A 19,567-nucleotide genomic window follows, 5' to 3' on the forward strand; every position below is an offset into this window, starting at 1 on the left:
TTTCTAAGTATAAGTATTTGCTTTGAAACCAAAAATATTGTATTTTGTATATTATTTAATTGGTGCAATAAAGGTCAAAAGTCAATGTCAAAGGTCGATTGTAAAACTGTGATAATGCATTTATATCACAAAATCACTTTTCTGTGTAAGCGTACTATGAGCAGACGACTAAAGAATCGTAGGTATTACTTACGGTTATGCTTTGAATAAAGGACATTAACAGACAAGATATTTAGAGTCTAGAAGATTCTAACCTTTTTGCTTATCTCTAAACTATTTTAGCACAATTTTTATTTTCACCGACCGACTTATTTATCCAGATAATTTTAGATATTTGTAAAAAAAAATTAAAACCACTTCTCGCCGATATTAATTCTAATCGCCTGTAGCCACATTGTTAGACAATTCTATTGTTGATTAGTGCAAATCCGGGTTAAAAACATATAGTCGTATATAGGTTTATTTTATCACAATATAAAATAACTTCTTTTCTGTACAAAATTGATCACATAATGTACAATTTTCACGAACTATTATTACATTGTACAATATTCACGAATATTGTACAATGTAATAATAGTTCGTATCAACGAAAACTGTTAATGTAATTTTAAGTGATATTTGTAAATAAAACAATAAAATAATTTGGAATATATCTTTTTAATTTTATTTTAAGCACAAGCGTTTTACGCACCATTCTGTGATGCTGTACCCGATTATGTACATATATCTATAGGTAATAGTGCAATTACATTAGTATCTGATTAGATCGTCAGATCGAAACTTAATATCAATTTATAAATTAATATTTGAACAACAGACACAGAAAACAATGTACACAATACATATGTATCACTAATACGCTCTGGTCCCTATTTCGTAACTCCGTGACGCACCAATTAGAAATTATAATATTATGTACTTATTACAAATTAATATATTTCAACCTTATACAGTGTAAGTTGGGTAACGAATGGAAGAACTTAGGCCATTACCATGTAAGTTATTGCATTATACGATTTGAAAATAAATATAATTATATATATTAGTCCAGTATAATCAGATTGATTAGAACCAATTTATTATTATTAGCTTAATTAATTTATTGAAAAATCTATATTGTAAGTAAAGTCAAATTTAAGAGACCTAATAGTGTTGGTGTTTGGCGTATATACTAAAATATATATCAGTTATTCATTAGTTATTATACAAGCTTTGCTTAGTCTGGAATTAGATCTTATAATTTTTATCTGCACAGGTGTCCCAGTATATTCTATTATATAAGAACACAGGCATCCTGAGCTTACTGCATCCACTGACTCCCTGTAATGCATTTTATAATAATATTTATTCGGTTTCAAATCGTATAATGCGTGGAAAACTATAGTTCACTGTAATAATTAAAAGCATATATGAATTATTCAACAATACAAAACACACAAGATACACATCTTTTAAAAATTCCTCAAAATATAAAAATAAAACATTATAAATCCAATCTTTAACAAATAAATCGTTAACAATGAACAATTTTTGACAATATTACAACCACATTTCAAAAACTGCATTTTGCATTTTTTCATATTTTATGATCTAATTATACGGACAACCAATAAGTTATATTACAATTTTAAACAAAGTATAAGCATTAATAATAAAGAAAAATTGTTGGAAAATTAATTATTAAAATGTGTATAAATGACAATAAATATACTAATTTCTGTTTTGAAATCACATCTTATATGAAATAATAATAACAAAAGTCGCAAAATTTAAATAGTAGCGATTTTTAACGAGTGAGGCCTCTTAAAAGCAATTATAACTATTCTGGCTAGTATAAAATAAAACCACTCAAAAATGCAGAGCAGACATGAAACCAGACATTCTTTTTTTGCAGAAATGGACTTTAGTATTAATTACATAAGGTAGAATTTTGTGTAACTTGGATAGATATTATGGTTTTTTTTTTCCACTTTAGGCGTGGACCAACAATGGTTTGATAAGATAGTCAGTGTAAGCAATTTTAATCAAATTTATCTGTCATATATAAATATTATTGCCGTGAATTTACAGGGTACAGAGGAATAACACCCAAGTCCTCAGGAATAGCAACGCATGGGGGATATAATGGGTGAAACAGTATACTCTGTTATGTCCATGGTACTGCTGATGTCTATAGGCGTCGGTTATCACTTTCCATCAGGTGGGCCGTCAGCTTGTTTGCCACCATACCCCCCATGCGCTGCCATTCCTGAGTACTCGGGTGTTATTCCTCTGTACCCTGTAAACTCACGCTATATCCCATCCTTCAAACCGAAACACAGCCATGCAAACACAACTGCTTCACGGTTGAAACGGTATATTACTCACTCCTAATAGCTAGCTAATAAATCAATAACAGTTGTTTAAACGTGAAACAATAATAAAAACCAATCCATATATTTTTACAAGCTTTCGCGTTTGATAGCAGCAGAATAATTTTTTTTTTGGATGGGTGAAAATGGTACTGGTAACCCCGCCTGCGCTAACGGGATACGCTGACGGAGCACCAGAGAAGGGTGATAGATGAGAATGAAAACAGGCCAGTTAGCCCATCATGATGAATTCATCAGGAATTAACCATGATAGTTTCCAGGGGGAACCGCGAGGAGGTCGACCTGGTTGGGTATATTGCTAGCAATGGGATTCTCAGTCTACATTACTAACAACCCCTTTCCCCCTAAGCAGCAGGATATTATAAATATTGACTGGGAAAGAATGAATTGTTACATGTCTACACGTTGTATGAACATAACAGTATTACAAATCTTTATAGGTCAGCTTTAATACAATTTAGGCACCGTTAAAAGTATATATATGAACAAGAAGCAACACCTGAGTAACATATAATATGTCTAAACTACGAATATAAAGAACACCGTATCACTCTATTAGCTGCCGCACCTCTGAAGCGTATCTTTATAATTCTATATTTCAACTGTACTTACAATTTATTATAAAGTCTTTATCTATTAAAAAAAATGCGAGGTACTTATGTAGAAATCGTTTTAATATACTGTCACATTATGTATTTAAATAATCTTATTTGTAATCATAATTAATAAGAGATGTATTTGGAAATAGGGAAGCATGGTGTAGAAAAAAGAATTAAATATATAATATAGTATCCATGGTACAAAATCGGCTTAGTTTGGGATTAGATGTTGCTATCTAAAATGTTCAATGGTGTTTATAATATAATTCTATAAAAAAAAACATCAGTTTATTTTATACAGTTCTTTAAAAAAAAACATTCTATTAGTGAAACCGAAAATGTTCCTAAACAAATTTAAAATTTCCTTTACTAACACGTCCAGCTATCAAGTTATCGTGGTCGGTCACTAAACAAACTTGCCAATTTAAAAAAAAAAATATTTCAAATTATTACAAAATAACAACAACCACTAGTCCTGATCCTAGCGCCATCTAGTTTTTCTTGTCTAATTCTATTTAGTGACCAAACTTAATAGGAAAAGCTCTAATTATCTTGTCACTTTTAGATCGTTATTTCTTCGACAGAAAGGTCCACTACCTAAAAAGCATATTGCTATTTCACTATATAAAATTGTAAGTACAGCTTGTAAACATTTGTTTAACAGTAAAAACAAGTCATTTACAATATATTATATATTCGATTGTATAGTTCGGGAGAATAGGCGGTGCCCGGTCGGATATTTTTATATTTAACGTGTACAAATATTGATATGGCGCGGTAAATTCGACAATTAGTGGAACTTGGTTACAGTACGTTTAGGTTGATGTAGCTTTAATTTAATTAATTTATTCATTATTGAACACATATACAGGATGTAAGGGAATAAAAAGAAGAGATAAAAAAATAAATATTAATATTTTATATTTTAATGTAACAAATATGTTACCTGGCAACTGGTGTAGTAATCTAATTAAAAAACCACAGTAAAGCGTTTAGTTACAATTATTTATGTTCAAAACAGGTAGCAATAGATATTATTAACATCTTTAAATAGTATTCTATCAGTGTAACTATATTTTGTCCAAAAAGCACATGGGTCAAAATACTACAAAAAAATGAAAGCTCTATGATGCGACCTGCTGTCAAATTCAAAGTATGGAATGCTTAACATTGCGTTGAAGTTAATTTTTTAAATTACATATGGCAACTAAAGTAATTTTGGATAACTATGGAAATATAATTTGGCAACACTGATATTCTCTGTCTTCCATGTTTGTTGTGTAATGGCGACCAGTAAGAAAAGGTTCTACTTGATTGATAATTTTGTTAACGTGCTTATTTGCTCATCACTTCAATAGACTCTTTATTATTAACACTGCTCGTATCATTTAATAAAACCAAATCCTAATAGCTTGTCGATTTTCCAAGAATGTCTCTTTAGACAAAAATGTTCAAATCCACTTGCAGGTAACTCTTAAATCCTACCAAACATTTAGATTACGTCTTGCATATAATAAAAAAAAAAATGCAAATAAAAAATCCTCAAAGTCCCGCTTTGAAAGTAAATCACAATAGACTTAAGAACAATATGTTTTTAACTTTATCTGATAAATAGTAAAAGCAATATTGTAAAAGTTATTACAATAAAAATATAACGTACGTAATATTCGCCCCGTCAGTACATTTTTAGTTTGTGACGCGTGGAAAATGTAATTATTATTATTATATATTTATTTATTTATTTTAATGTACATTATATTTATACTTTGTGACAATACATATATAAATGTTTTGATAGATTAAACAATATTATGTTAAATAAATGCATTCTAAAATAAGCAACATAAAATATCGCTAATTATTGTTATTAAATATTTATAAAAGTATTGCAATAAAATTATAATAATAAAAAAATGTTTAAATATTTATTAATGATTAATAAATAAGATTATTAGCTATTTAGTGTTTTTTTTTCATTAATAGTTTAATAAATAGTTTTCTTTTTTAATTAATAATGTTTTTAGAATGCACTTATTAATGTGTAACCATTGCAATTTGTTGTTAACTACATAAAACTATACTTTATTAATCTGATCTAATCTGTTTTACTTCAATTTGGACCTGTTACAACAATAAAATTGGTGTGAAAGAAATAAGAACAATTACAACAATATTTTAATTATGAAGTCATCAAAGAATTGAATGAAGTAAAAGTAACAGCGAGTACAGTCATATGCAATAATGTATAAATACTTTAGTATTTGTCATAATAGCATCAATAAGGTTTGTAGCTTTGAAAAGTTATCGCTAACGCTAAATATGTAAGCAATAACGATATTATTATAGTATTTAAACAAAATAAAATATATTTATGACAGACAATCATTAATAGGGTAGTTACTGTCACCATTGTGGTATACGTACATAGAATTTATAAAATGGCTATATTTATCACTGAAAACGATGACGTGTATACGAACTAGCCATATTGCTTATTAGATTTTCCTTTTAAGAATGTACTCTGACCAACAAAATATCAACACAATAATCAACATATCTAAACAACGAGAGGCTCAATAAAAGCTACGAAAATGGCATTTGATAATCACTTATCAATTTACAAACTAGAAAAATATTTCTCCTTACTCACTACGTGGACCAACTGATTGTCTAATGGCTCGTTATACGTTAGAAAATAAAACAATAGTTAAGGGAATAGAAGTAAAAAGAAGCCATAATTGGGACAATTGAATTGCAGCATGAATTTTTTTTTGTGGTCCTTAGTTATTGTAAACTTAATAATTAAAAATTAAGTACCAAAAAAAAAAGACTTCAATTGTGACAAAATCATTTATTTTGTTTTAAAAATTACTGAACCGATTTTGATAAAATGTCAACGGGACCGACCTGTAAGTGTATTCTTTCAGATAAAAAAAGAATTTTCCAAATCGGTTTAGAATTATTAGACGTATGAGGTAACAAACATAAAAAAAAATACAACCTAATTACAAACCTCCTTCTTTTTGAAGTCGGTTGAAAATCTCCACCGATAAATGTCTTACTAATTTTTTTTTACAAATATCTAAAGTTACTAATCAAATTTGTCAATAAAGAAAATATTTCCAAGACAATTCTATTTAAAAAAAAATTGTAATGATAAAGATATATTTGGAACCGGTTCAAGTAAAAAAATTTTGGAATAGTTTCAAGCAAACAAATATATTATTCCCACGGAGTAATGCATTTATTTCCCTTACAATAAACCTAAATTTAATGTAATTATTAAAGTACTTGACCGTCACTGGAAGCTTTATACATTGAGAAAGCATTTCCGTTTCCGTCGTTAGCCAGTCCTAAATTATTATTATTATACCGGAATTTCCGGCTCAGTGGCGACACCTGGCGGGGATGCACGATTTTTACTTTTGTAAAAATGTGCTTCCTATCGTCATTGGCGTTTCGTTTTTCGTCGAAGTAACTTGTCTGCAGCAACACTGTTTCTGCAGTGGTACTCAGTAAATAAGTATAAAGTGATTTAATTATCCTTAAGAAACACTGTAAGTACCTTTTATTTTATTATATCGTGATCGTTATTTATAAACGATTTTTCGTTCGGATTACGATATTGCATTACTTTTAGCCAGTAACATATTCGTACGATCCTTTTAATTCATATTAAGAGTAAATGCTATTCGACTAAAAATTGATTATAAGGATTTATAATAATAATTTTATAATAATTTTTATTTCACCGTCCATTTTTAATGCAATTCTTAACAAAAGTTATTTTTAGAAATTTCATATCTGTATGAGTACCTTCACTACTTTTTCTTTAGATAAGGATTTTTTTTTAATATCTTTTGTTTATAGGATGGCTGATGATGAGAATGATTTATGTGATAAGCCGCAAGCTGTAGCTGGTTCCAGTGGGACTTCGCACAAGCGAATCCTAAGTGTAAGTAGCAGTTCAAGCAGCTCTTCTAGTTCGTCATATTCAGACAAACAGTCGCGCCGCCACCGTAAGAAAGGCAAGCGTGCTCGTCGCACTGCACGCAAAATGGACAAATTGGTGAAAGAATTGGGTGAGCTCAAAGAAATGTTTATTATTAGTAAGAATGTTGAAAATGATACATTTTGTCATGACAACGTGTCGCTTTCATCTGAGGTTAGTGGCCAGCTATATACTGATGTCGTTGACGATTGCTTTTCTTGTGAAAATAAAGATTTTACTTTTGATATTGATACTAAGTTAAAGGAATCAGTTGTCCCAAAAACACCCGATGATTTTTTAAAAAAGTTGCTAGAGGTTCAGCGCCTAGGCACCTCCTCCTGGTCCGATGTGAGATATGCTGAAACACAAAAGTTGTATAATCATATTCCAGGCTATACTGATTTAAAAACTAATGAGGAAGTCAAAATGTATGACACTTCTCGTAACTTAGCGTATGCTGACAAATCATACGCGGCTATAACTTTTTGCATTTTAAAGCAAAGAGAATCCCTTCAAGAGGGATTTCGTGACCTTCTTTCTTGGGCCAAAAATACGAAAGAATTAAATGTTGAAAATTTAAATCTACAGTTAGAGCAAATATTTCAAAAAGGTCCTTTCCATAAAATATCTTCCGATTTATTACAATTAGTTTGTGGCCATAGAGCTGAATCTATTGAAATGCGGCGGGAGAGTATTATAAGCCAAGTCCGTGATCCTCTGATAAAAGCTTCTCTGAATAGAATTCCTCCATCTGCTACATTCATATTTGATGCTGAGCCTTTTACATCTACATTAGAAAAAGTTGGTGGAATGCGAAAAGCATTCTGGCCTTTAAAACGTGATAAAATTTCACAATATAAAAATCAACCTAATCTATCTAACCGCCATCCCTCGCGGGGACAAGGCATAAAAAGACAAGCGGTTCCATCGCGTGGAAACCAATATTACTCTTACGAACCAAGTTTGCATGCACATGCATGTAATAATCCACCCTCGCGGGGTGGATATCAGTGTCAACATACTGTCTACCCGCCTGTACGATATACTTCTATGTTCAATACACTAACACGGGCAAGGGTACATTTCACGACCGTGGCTCGCAGCACAACCGTGGAAATAACCGAGGACGTACAAATACGTCCAGAAATTCCCATAAAGGAAATCAAAAAATACAGAAACAATGACTCAAAGCCATTTCGAGCAGGTCAGTTAAAACTCTTCCACACACAATGGAAAGATATGGGTGCACCAGAAATTGTTTTGCAATTAATTCAAGGCTATCGCATACCTTTCTTTAAAAAACCTCCTCTATTATATCCAAATCTAAAACAATGCCCCTTGCAAACTCCTGTCTCAAAAGAAATGTCCATAATAATAAACAAAATGAAATCGCAAGGAATTCTAAAAGTCGCCCATGTCTCTCCCAGCTTTGTTTCGCCTCTATTTCTGGTACCAAAATCAGACGGAACAGCTCGTCCTATATTCAATCTAAGAGCACTAAACAAATATGTAACGGTCAAACCGTTTCATCTCATAAACATGCACCGCATTCCGAACTTCCTGCAACCTCGGGACTGGCTATGCAAAGTAGATTTGTCGCAGGCCTATTTTCACCTCAGTATAAAAAAGTCACAAAGACGCTTCCTACGACTGATATACAACCAACAATTATTAGAGATGACTTGTCTTCCGTTTGGCCTGAGTACAGCCCCAAAAACCTTCTCCATACTGTCCAATTGGATTGCTCAAATGTTGCGGCAAAAATGGAACGTAAGAATCATAGTGTACCTAGACGACTTCCTTATTGCACATCAGAATCAAAATACCTTGCGCAACCATGTAAAACTTACGATACAAACGCTACAGAATTTGGGTTGGCAAATAAATTTCGAAAAATCGGTACTTTACCCTCAAAAGAATATAGTTTATTTAGGTATAGACTGGAAACCTTGGGAGAATCTAAAATCTCTACCAAAGGAGAAGGTTATCGCCTTAGCAAAAAAGACGAATTATATACTCGAACAACAAAAAGTAACTGTCAAAGAGTTACAACAAATAGTAGGGATTCTAAACTTTGCCAGTTTTGTTGTGCCACGAGGACGACTCAATCATCGACAATTATTAACAATGATGAATTCACTACCACAAACGTCATCTCGAGCTTACCCACTAACGAAGGAAGCCAACAACGAATTAAAATGGTGGGTACAGAATTGCCATTTATCCACACCACTACATCACCCTCCTGCGGTGAATTTCTTAGCAACAGATGCTTCGGATCGGGCGTGGGGGGCACAAATAAACAATCTAGCTCTCTCGGGGACCTGGTCACCAGAGGAACAGAATCTTCACTGCAATCAAAAAGAGATGTTGGCCATACTTCATGCTCTCCAAAGTTATGCTCCTCAGATAAGTCGCAGCTCAATCCTAATTCAATGCGACAGCAAAACGGCAGTCGCTTATCTACAGAAAGAAGGAGGTACAAAATCAATAGCATTATTGGAAATAACTTCACAAATTCTAAATTTACTCGATCATTATCAAATACATTTCAACATACATTACCTTCCAGGCAAATTCAACAATTATGCCGATCATTTAAGTCGCCATCGCCGACCCCCGGAGTGGCATTTATTACCTGCATGTGTGGAAGTAATCTTTGCAAAGTGGGGCAACCCAGTGATAGATCTTTTTGCATCAAAAACGGCACATGTAACAAGCAATTATGTGTCTCGAGATTTAACCGATCATCAAGCCTTATTTCACGATGCATTCAGCGTCCCATGGAATTATCCAATAGCATGGGTATTTCCACCCCCATATTTGGTTCCCAAAGTATTAACTCACTTAAATCAGTCGACGGGGACATTTTTGTTAGTAGTTCCTCGGTGGGAAAAAGTATTTTGGCGAGCGGATCTGAAAACCCGCGCGCTATCAGCACCGTTTACTCTGAGGAACCTCAACCAACATCTAGTCGATACGTCGACAGGCCTCCCACCTCCGAAAGTAGACGAGATTGTACTGGAGGTGTGGAAATGTGGGGGTGGTCTTCAGCGATAGAATCATGGAACTCTGAACAACGCTCATTACTCAAAAACTCATGGCGTAAGTCTACTTTGAAAACTTACCAAACAGCATGGGCACGCTGGATTTCTTGGTGTAGAAATAAAAGTATCAATCCAACAAATCCAACTGGATCACAGTTAGCTCAATTTTTATGTGATCTATATTTAGTAGATAAATTATCTTATAATACGATTCTTCTACACAAATCAGTTGTTGCCACTTTATGTAATACCGATATGTTTTGTCAACTAAGTTCACATGTCCTAGTAAAACATATTTTAAAAGCAATTTCCCTAAAAAATCCAAAAACTTGTAAACCACCCATTTGGAATGTCAGTAAGTTGTGTCAATTCCTAAACAATTGCATAATAGATATGAATAATATATTTCAAGTATCACGACATACTGCCATTTTGTTACTACTATGCTCAGGCAGACGTATTCATGATTTAACGTTACTCAGGATAGATCCACCTTACTGTGTAAAATCTGATGATAATATAATTTTTTGGCCCCAATTTGGCTCAAAAACTGACAGCAGTACTTATAGACAATCTGGTTGGAAATTACTTTTAAATCCCGATAACCGTAATCTAAATCCGCTATTTTGGATAGAGAGAACTATATCTTTGTTAAAAGAAAGACGTGATGCTACAAAGTCTTTTAATTTATTCATTACAATTAGAGGTGTTGCCAAGCCTGCTTCACGAACCGTAATAGCTGGATGGATCAGAACGCTGTTAAAGGAAGCCGATATAGCAGCTACTCCAGGAAGCGTTCGATCAGCTGTAGCCTCTAAAAGTTGGCTAGAGAATCATTCTGTTGAAGATATTCTAGCTCGTGGGAATTGGCAATCTGTTAATACATTCCAACAGTTTTATCGAAGAGAAGTTATTAGGAGCGATAATTCTGATACCATTACTCGATTGTTTAATCCAATTACTTGATTTATCATGGGTTTCGTTTGGTACTGACTAATAATTAATAAAATCATTATAATTTAGTTATACTTAATTTTGTTAGCACAAGTACATGAATTATGTAATATTTATTATGTTACCTAATTATATATAAAATAAAGACGAGTTTATTTTTGCTGTAACCTACTCATTATCACATTGGCGTTTCAATTACTTATTATTCAAAGTACCTAATTATATAGAGCAAGCAGGTATGGCATTGCATATACACCCCTAGTTCCTATTTCGATAACTTAATGCTTCACAAGTCCTGAGCTTTAAGCCCACCTTGTACCTTTGTGTATTAAAATTTAATTAAACAAAGAAGTAGTGGCGTCACCAGGCAATAACAAACAGGTCTCAATGTATAAAGCTTCCAGTGACGGTCAAGTACTTTAATAGCAGCGTTTTACCTGAAATAAAACGCATATTAAAATACTTATCTCACTGGAAGCTTTAATTTTATTTTGCCTGGTGAAACATTGAGTCAATGACGATAGGAAGCACATTTTTACAAAAATAAAAATCGTGCATCCCCGCCAGGTGTCGCCACTGAGCCGGAAATTCCGGTATAATAATAATAATTTAGGACTGGCTAACGACGGAAACGGAAATGCTCTCTCAATGTATAAAGCTTCCAGTGAGGTAAGTATTTTAATATGCGTTTTATTTCAGGTAAAACGCTGCTATTTTCATTAGTATATATGTACATATTTATAATATTCATTTGTCACTAGTAAATAATATGTGTTAAAGTCATATTTAGTACTGAAATTAGTAACATTTACATGTTACTAATATTTACAATAGTATTACAGGTAATTAATATACGAGTATTTCTTGTTTGTATTTTGCCATTTCGAAGTTTATCACGATACACAATTTATAATTTCGGCAAATAATTTAATTATCGTTTTTTATTGTAGTGTAAATGTTTCTTTGTTTTATATATATATGGCTTGTTTTTGCAGTCTCAATTTTATATGTAACGCTTTTAAAAGAATGTTAAATAAATATATAATAAAACTTATTATTTCATTGCCAGATTTCTTTAGCTAATATAACACAAATATTTTTATAGACGATCACATAACACCGATATTATATATCAATTATTTTTTTTTTAATTGTAATACAAATCCGACGTAAATCTCTAATATCTATGAATTATTGCATAAATCACATTTATACGTATAGAATAATTCATATTAAAAAAATATTGCAATTATTGTGGTAAAAATTAATTGGGTATGCATATTAATAAACGAGATTCATAGCTATGCAGATGATAAAAAAAATCTTATAAATAATTTATAAATTGCACTTGAAAGTAATAAAAAAAAAAAGTATTAAATACATTAGGCAATCAACCGATCTAGCCCTAAACGTATCCTATGTAGTCTGTACAGATGTAGATCTGTGAGATTATCAACATTTAGGCTTGTCTTGTTCCGTGGGGTTCACAACATTTACACGCTCTATCACGTCTAAGGGTTGATAAATTTGTTTAAATAAATGTCTTTTTAGTTCAGAGCATTAGTTTGATATGAGTCCAATAAAAATTCAGTCGATTGTATAAAATTATTTCACTATTGGTAGCAGAGCATCTAAACAAATCTATCAACATGAATACAACATGTGCTATGCACATTAAAAACACTTATAGAATCTCTATATGTGCAAACGTAAACTACAACTAACCGACTCGATCATTAGGGATCATTTTTTCTTAACAGTGGAGTTACTGGCGCAACTACTCGACCGAGTTTGAATACCGTCTTTTTTCAAAAGACTAACGCCAAAGGCGGGGCATTTTTTTCTTAACGCCTTTATTTTGTAGAGTTTGTTACCTTGCGAGTTGTTGGTCTCCTCAAAGTTGTCCGGGGTCATGTCAGCGGTAATAACGGAGTTCGATATGCAGTCCATGGGCTCTGGACTGTTCGACTTGTCCCTTTTCCGCCTGAAGCGGAACGGTATCTCGAGGGAGTCTGCGGATATGTTGGTGACGTTGGTGTCGCTGGAAGACAGTTCCTGGGTGGCCTCGAGACCACTTTTGGGCACGTTGTTTTTGGGGAGTTTCTTGCGTGAATTGGAGTTGGATCGCACTATGAGTTTTTTACGCGGTATATTTGTGGTGCTGCCTTTGGTCTGGGTGACGCTTTTGAGATTCGGTTCTGATGGAAGTCTGTTCTTGCCGTTGAGATGACAGTTCTCCGTGAGGGCGGACAGTGTCGATGTGACGTTGCTGATTGTATTGGCTACGGAGGTATCGTTTGTGGTGATTTTGCTCACGCTTACCGTTTTTCGGGTGAAGGTTTTGAGCGGACTTGTTCCGTGCGTGTACCCCATGGCGGGACGGGCGAGATTGGCACGTTGTCCGTGGAAACTGCTTTTACCTGAGCAGTAAGATTCTTAATTATCATAATATATCAACATATAAAACTATTTAATATTTTAAAGATTTGCAATCTTGTAAAAGAGACATTTGTGTGTAGAACAAAGAATATAAATACTTATATATTTAGAATAACAAATACATGAGACGGCCCACCTAATAGAAAATGGCAACTCTCGCCTATTGACATGAACAGGACCAAGGATGCCATAGAATGCACTGTGATGCCCATGGCATTCCTAAGGACTATGGTTTATGCCTGCATACCGTATAATTCACTGCCATATCTGACCTTTAAATCAAAACACAGCTATATAAGTACAACTGCTTCACAGTAAAAACATGGGTGGATCAAAGACACCCAAGGAGACAACTTTAGTTAATATTATATTAGTTATATTAGTTAATATATTAGTTAATAAAGTTTCTTTTGTGTTTATGCAACTTAGAATGGCAAATAAGCAAAGTTCCACGTACCTGTGAATGGTTTGACACTATTCAATTTGTTGGCTTGCGAGTTGGCACTTCGTGTTGGCGGGAAGGTCGACGTCTTGGCGGCGTACGACTTCATCGTCGAGTTGACGATCCTCGGCTGCGGCTTTAGGTTGGTGTTGTTGGCGTTCCTGATGTTGTTCGTTGGCATCATGTAGTTCATTTTGGGCGTGAACACGGTCTTCGTTGGCAACATGGGAGTGGGCGTCGTCTTGTACTTCCCAATCACTGTAGTTACATTGTTCTCAGAGTCCGTTTCATTTGCGTTCAATGCATTCGCGTTGTCAAGCTGAAAGAAGTGATAATTGTTGATAATGACTGGACTTTATTATTACATCAGCCGTACACTGTCCACTGCTGAACATAGGCCTCCCCATGAGTTTTGCCTGTAGGCAATTGCTACTCTTGGCAGGCAGATTGGCAACCGCAGTTAAGCTTTGATTAAAAGTTTTAAATTTGGAAATTTTAGACGTAGACCAATTAAATTATTTATCACAAATGTTGCAGTTTGTTTTAAATATATGAGAAGCTCACCTTGCTGGGTGAACTCTTGTTGTTGTGCAGTATAGTCTGCAGCGAGACGGGCTTGTCGCGGGCCGGCGGCGGCTCGGGCGGCTCGGGCGGCAGGTCGCAGTAGATGCCGCGGGTGAACACGGGCAGCGCCGCTATGTTGTGCCGCCGCCGGTACGCCTCGCCCTCCGCGTGCATACGGGGCTGCGCGCTAAATATATAGCAATATCTATATATTACAGTTACAATATCCTATATATTATCTTATATAACAAATATTTCTTTTTATAAATTGAAGATTCCGACAGACGTCCTCGCGATTTGATGCTGGTGATAAGGCGTCTATACTATGCGTATAAAAAATGTAACTTATTGCGTATTTTTTAAACGTATAAAATATGACATTCTACCTTTAGTAAACTTAGTGTTATAAATGTAAAAGTTTGAAACATTCTGAAGCAGTATTTTATTTAAAATATATATTTAATATACTTATACAACTGTATCGTTACAATTATTAATTGTATTACTTATTCTCTATACTGTATAATGCAAATGAAATATACTCATTCATTCATTTACTAGAGATCCGCCTCAGGATCGCTCGGATAGAAAAAAAAAATAGTATTATATTAAAAGCTAATACACGCAATTTTTAAAAAAAAATTGAGTTCGAAAAATCGAGTTCAGTGTATCCATTACAAAGAAACAATGTAAGCTCTCCCTCTTTAAAATATTAGTATTGATTACATTTTATAAAAAAAAAAAACATGGGTTTAACTATCGGGTTATAATTTAAAGTGCTCACTTCTCGAGGAACCACTGCTGGTGTCCGATGACGGAGCCGGGCCTACAGATGCGCAGCCAGGCGATCGCCTCGCGCGCCGTGAACCCGTGGTGCTTCATCATGTAACACGCGATCAGTGTACCCGTCCTCCCCAAGCCCGCTGTGGGTAAAACACATGAAGTTCTTGAATATCCTGTAGTAAACATCTAATATTCAGATATAGGAGGGGGGAGGGGGGGGTTATTGTTTTAGTAATACGGACTACCAGTTCCATTGCTAGCAATATTCCAGGTTGATCTCCACATGGTCTCCCTGGAAACCATCTTGTTGGATTCCACGTGTATTCATCACGATGGGTTGACCTGCCTTTTCATTCTCAACAATCATTTCTCACTGGTGCCCCGCCAGCGTATACTTTTTTTTTTCTTATAGATATATAATCTATCTATCTATCTATTTAAGAGTTGCGCTCTTGTCGATGGAGCTCTTGCCACTCACTAAGATTTTCAGCGAGTCTTTTCACCTCTTGATACGACACGACACCAACTCCTTCCTTGATCTGCCTGATGTAACTATGTCTCGGTCTCCCTCTCCTCCTCCTTCCTTCTATCTTACCTTCTATTATAATGTTCATAAGTTCGTCGTGTCGTATCAGGTGTCCTAATATTTTCCCCCTTCTGTCCTGAATAGTTCTAATAATTTGTCTTTTTTAAGATATATAATGAATGAAAAAAATAAAAATAGGTACTAGCCCCGTGTCTCTTCACCCCGAGACTGCATTAAGGTCCCTGAACAAAATAGGAAAAGAAATTAGAATCGAAACTTGTGATTCTTATTGATTGATTAATGTTGATTAATTTTGTAATTAAATATAATTACCACCATATATATATATACACCATCATATATATATAATAAAAACCACTCAACACGAATCCAGCGCCATCTAGTATTTCTTGTTTAAGTTTCTTTAGTGACCAACCACCTTAATAGAAATACTTACCTTTACAATGTACTGCAACAGCACCTTTGGCCGTCTCTGCGATCTTTATAAACCTATTGACGATCAGATCCGACGGCACCGAGCCGTCTACGAAAAACAACTCTCGATGCTCGAAGCCATGCGATGTGAACTGTCTCGCGTCGTACGACTTCTTGTTGAGTCGCACGATCGTCGTCACGTTGTACGTGCGAAAGTATTCGTGGTAGTGCTCCGGGCTGTGGAGGGGATAGCCGCGGTCGAGTCGCGACCGGTGGTGGGGACCGGAGAACGCGAGCATTTTGCCCGGCACTATCCAATTCAGGTCGCCATTCTCGACTTTCTGTTAAAGAAGAAAAAAAATATATAAACTGCAATTCTAGTGACATAAAAAAAGGTCTAGACATAAATATTGCCTAAAACGACATTCAAATAGAATTTGTGACCCCGGCACAGAACAGGCCACCTTTTCCCTTTCCGTGGGCGTTTTAAGAGGCCACTAAAGGAATTTAATAGTGGAAATCCTTCCACCATTAAATTGCCAAATCGGGTAGTAGCGTCTCTATTAAAACACCAATTGCGGTTGCTAAATCAATCAATATCCAGACGAACTCAATTAGATATTGGAGTACTGATATTAAACATGCTTAGTACTAACCTCATAATGTAAATACTGCTCGGCATCAAAGTGTTCGAAGTCGAAGAAGCCTGCGTCGTGCGCCACTTTCACGCCATGTAGGACATCCAACAATGAGATGTCGAAGAGGGGAGGCCCCCCAGAGGCGTCTCTGAACGTCAGGAGGGACCACACGGAGCCGTCCGTGAGTTGCTTGTAAACTGCTGCTGCACTCCCATTCAGGTATATTATCTGTGGAAATATTTTTATTTTATAAATAAAAGGAAAACGAGCTATTAGCTCATCTGATAAGTGATTATTTTCCTTGACCTTCGAAAAAAGTATAAAGATATATAATTGTCAATCGTATTTTAGAGTTTAATATTACAATATCGGCTGTTAACTATACAGTGCTGAACTTAGGCTTTCCTCTATTGAGGCGGTTTGCCAGTAGTTGTCACGCTTGGTAGACGAATTGGCAACTGCAGTTTATTTTTTATGGATGATAATGACATCGTAACCCCGCCTGCGCTATCGGTATACACTGGTGAGGCACCAGTGAGAGATGATAGAGGAAAAATGGGTCAGTTGGTCCGTTGTGACGAATTCAACAGCATTTAATTACAATGGTTTTCAGGGGGGACCACGTGGAGGCCAACCTGATAGGATATATTACTAGCAATAGAACTGGTAGCCCGCATTGCTTATAATCCCTTCCCTCGCTGGCAACCGCAGTTAGGCTTTAGTAATCTTGAAAGAGGGACGCCTGCTGCCCATCCCTAGACTATTAAGTTCCCTTGGTTTATTTTTACGACAACCACTGAAAAATAAGGGGTGGCCCATTCTATGCCGGGACCACACTTAAAATACATAATATTTACATAAAAATAAGCGATGATTCTGACTTTTATGTAGGTAAAAACGTTATATATAGATATTTTAACATTATTACATAATAAACTAAATATAGACTAAGAAACAAAACTTTCTTATTTCACGAAAAAGGATGGAGCACAGTGGGTGGCGGACATAAAGGCACGGTCACACGGCGCGCAACGAGTGGGAGGCTAAACGATCCCGCGGTCCAATTAACTGGCTTGAAACAACACGAATTAAACTTATTTATAATTTCTTAATGTACTACTGTAATTCATTGTTACTGCCTTTTATATTTAAGGAATACAAGGGATTGTTAGCTATTTAACGTCCGCCTTTTATTCGATTTGGCTGAGCCGAGGGGAAAGGGATTCATTTATTTATTTATTTATTTAAGAAGGTTCACCTACAACTTTTACATTTTACATGCTACTTAATCAATAACACAAAAAATAATTTTGCCTAATGCAAAAGTCTTTTACAGGCGAACACCATATGCACTATTATAATATTTAATAATTATTAACAATGACAATAACAATATCTGAATAATAAATAGATAAAGAACTTATGTCTAAGATTTTCCTCAATAAGTTATATCTGCTGTAGATGGATCCAAAATTGATGTCAATTTGATCGCTGTGAGCATTCAGAATCCTACATAATCTGGGTACAGGCGAGTTGGTTCCTAACACTGTTTTTTTTTAACGGAGGACATAAAGGTGTTATCTGTTTTCGAGGTATTCTAGAGGGAACACGAAAGTTAAACAATTGAAGCATTTGTGGACAATCTATTATATGCGTCAGTATTTTAAAACTAAAAGAAACGTCAATAAAATCTCTGCGTTTGTTTTAGCTTGTCAGGATTGTTAGTAATAGGGTCTAATTGTCCCATTGCTAGCAATATATCCTATCAGATCGATCTTTACGTGGTTCCCCTTGGAAACTATCGTGATTAATAAATGTTGAATTCGTCACGGTGGGATAACTAACCTATTTCTCCTCATCTATGATCCTTCACTGGTGAACCGCTAGTATACCGATAGCACAGGCGGAGTCACTATTTCATGTTCACCCATAAAAAAATCCAGTTGGGCCTAAATTAGAAAATTCTTAGCATCTACGTAGTCTTATCAAATAAGAATAATAAAATAATCTAAAGCGAATTTTTTTTTATACCACTGAGATGGCAAACAAGCATACGGCCCACCTGATGGTAAGTGGTTACCGTAGCCTATGAACGCCTGCAATACCAGAGGTATTACGCGTGCGTTGCCGACCCTGAAGAAACCTTTTTACCCCTCTTAGAGCATTAGTTCGTAAATACGTAAATTTAATTTATGTGTAGTATCTTTAAGAAAATAAATAAAAAAAAAGTTGTCTTTAAAAATACTTGCACAGTTTTAAATTTAAGTAATTTCTTTTCGTAAACTGACCTTGACGTTCTAACTAAAACTACTGACTAAGGGAACTTAATAGACAAGGGATGGGCTACAACATCCCTCTTAAAATATCACCAAAGCCTATATGCGGTTGTCAACCTGCCTGTCAAGCTTAACAACTATTGGCAAACCCCCCTTTTTGAGAGAAGCCTATGTTCAGCAGTAGAAAATTAACAGTTGATATGAATGAATGAAAAATATAAATACATAGATAATATAAATATATATTTTTTTTATCCAAAATACTACATGTGTGCATATCTGTAACACACACACACTGTGACGTAAATCTTTCTAATATAATAAAATGGAAACTAGACAATGTCTGTAAATGGGAGAAAGTTAATAAAAATGAACATTAAGAGTCTTAATAAGAACAATACATGCCAAAATAATATTTTTTAGAAATTGTGTCTGTCTGTATGTTTGTTTCGGCTTCACGCAAAAACTACTGCTTCAAAATGAATACGGTTTTCGCAG

At 34.7% G+C, this 19,567-nt stretch overlaps 1 protein-coding gene across 1 annotated transcript in view; it reads right to left on the reverse strand.

Annotated features, from left to right (window-relative positions):
• Positions 1 to 11,920: 11,920 nt before the first annotated feature.
• Positions 11,921 to 19,567, reverse strand: part of LOC113519410 (dual specificity protein phosphatase CDC14A-like) — a 36,726-nt gene continuing 29,079 nt past the window's right edge. The window contains exons 4-9 of the mRNA XM_026904508.3: positions 16,812 to 17,021; positions 16,178 to 16,496; positions 15,196 to 15,334; positions 14,412 to 14,598; positions 13,863 to 14,166; positions 11,921 to 13,386 (exon numbers count right to left, since the gene is read on the reverse strand). Of these exons, the coding sequence (XP_026760309.2) occupies positions 12,710 to 13,386; positions 13,863 to 14,166; positions 14,412 to 14,598; positions 15,196 to 15,334; positions 16,178 to 16,496; positions 16,812 to 17,021 (1,836 nt within the window). The 3' untranslated portion in view covers positions 11,921 to 12,709. The remainder of the gene's footprint in view (positions 13,387 to 13,862; positions 14,167 to 14,411; positions 14,599 to 15,195; positions 15,335 to 16,177; positions 16,497 to 16,811; positions 17,022 to 19,567) is intronic.

The sequence above is a fragment of the Galleria mellonella genome, unplaced genomic scaffold (assembly GCF_026898425.1).
Source record: "Galleria mellonella isolate WM207_F2 unplaced genomic scaffold, CSIRO_AGI_GalMel_v1 utg352, whole genome shotgun sequence".
NCBI classification, from domain to species: Eukaryota; Metazoa; Arthropoda; class Insecta; order Lepidoptera; family Pyralidae; genus Galleria; species Galleria mellonella.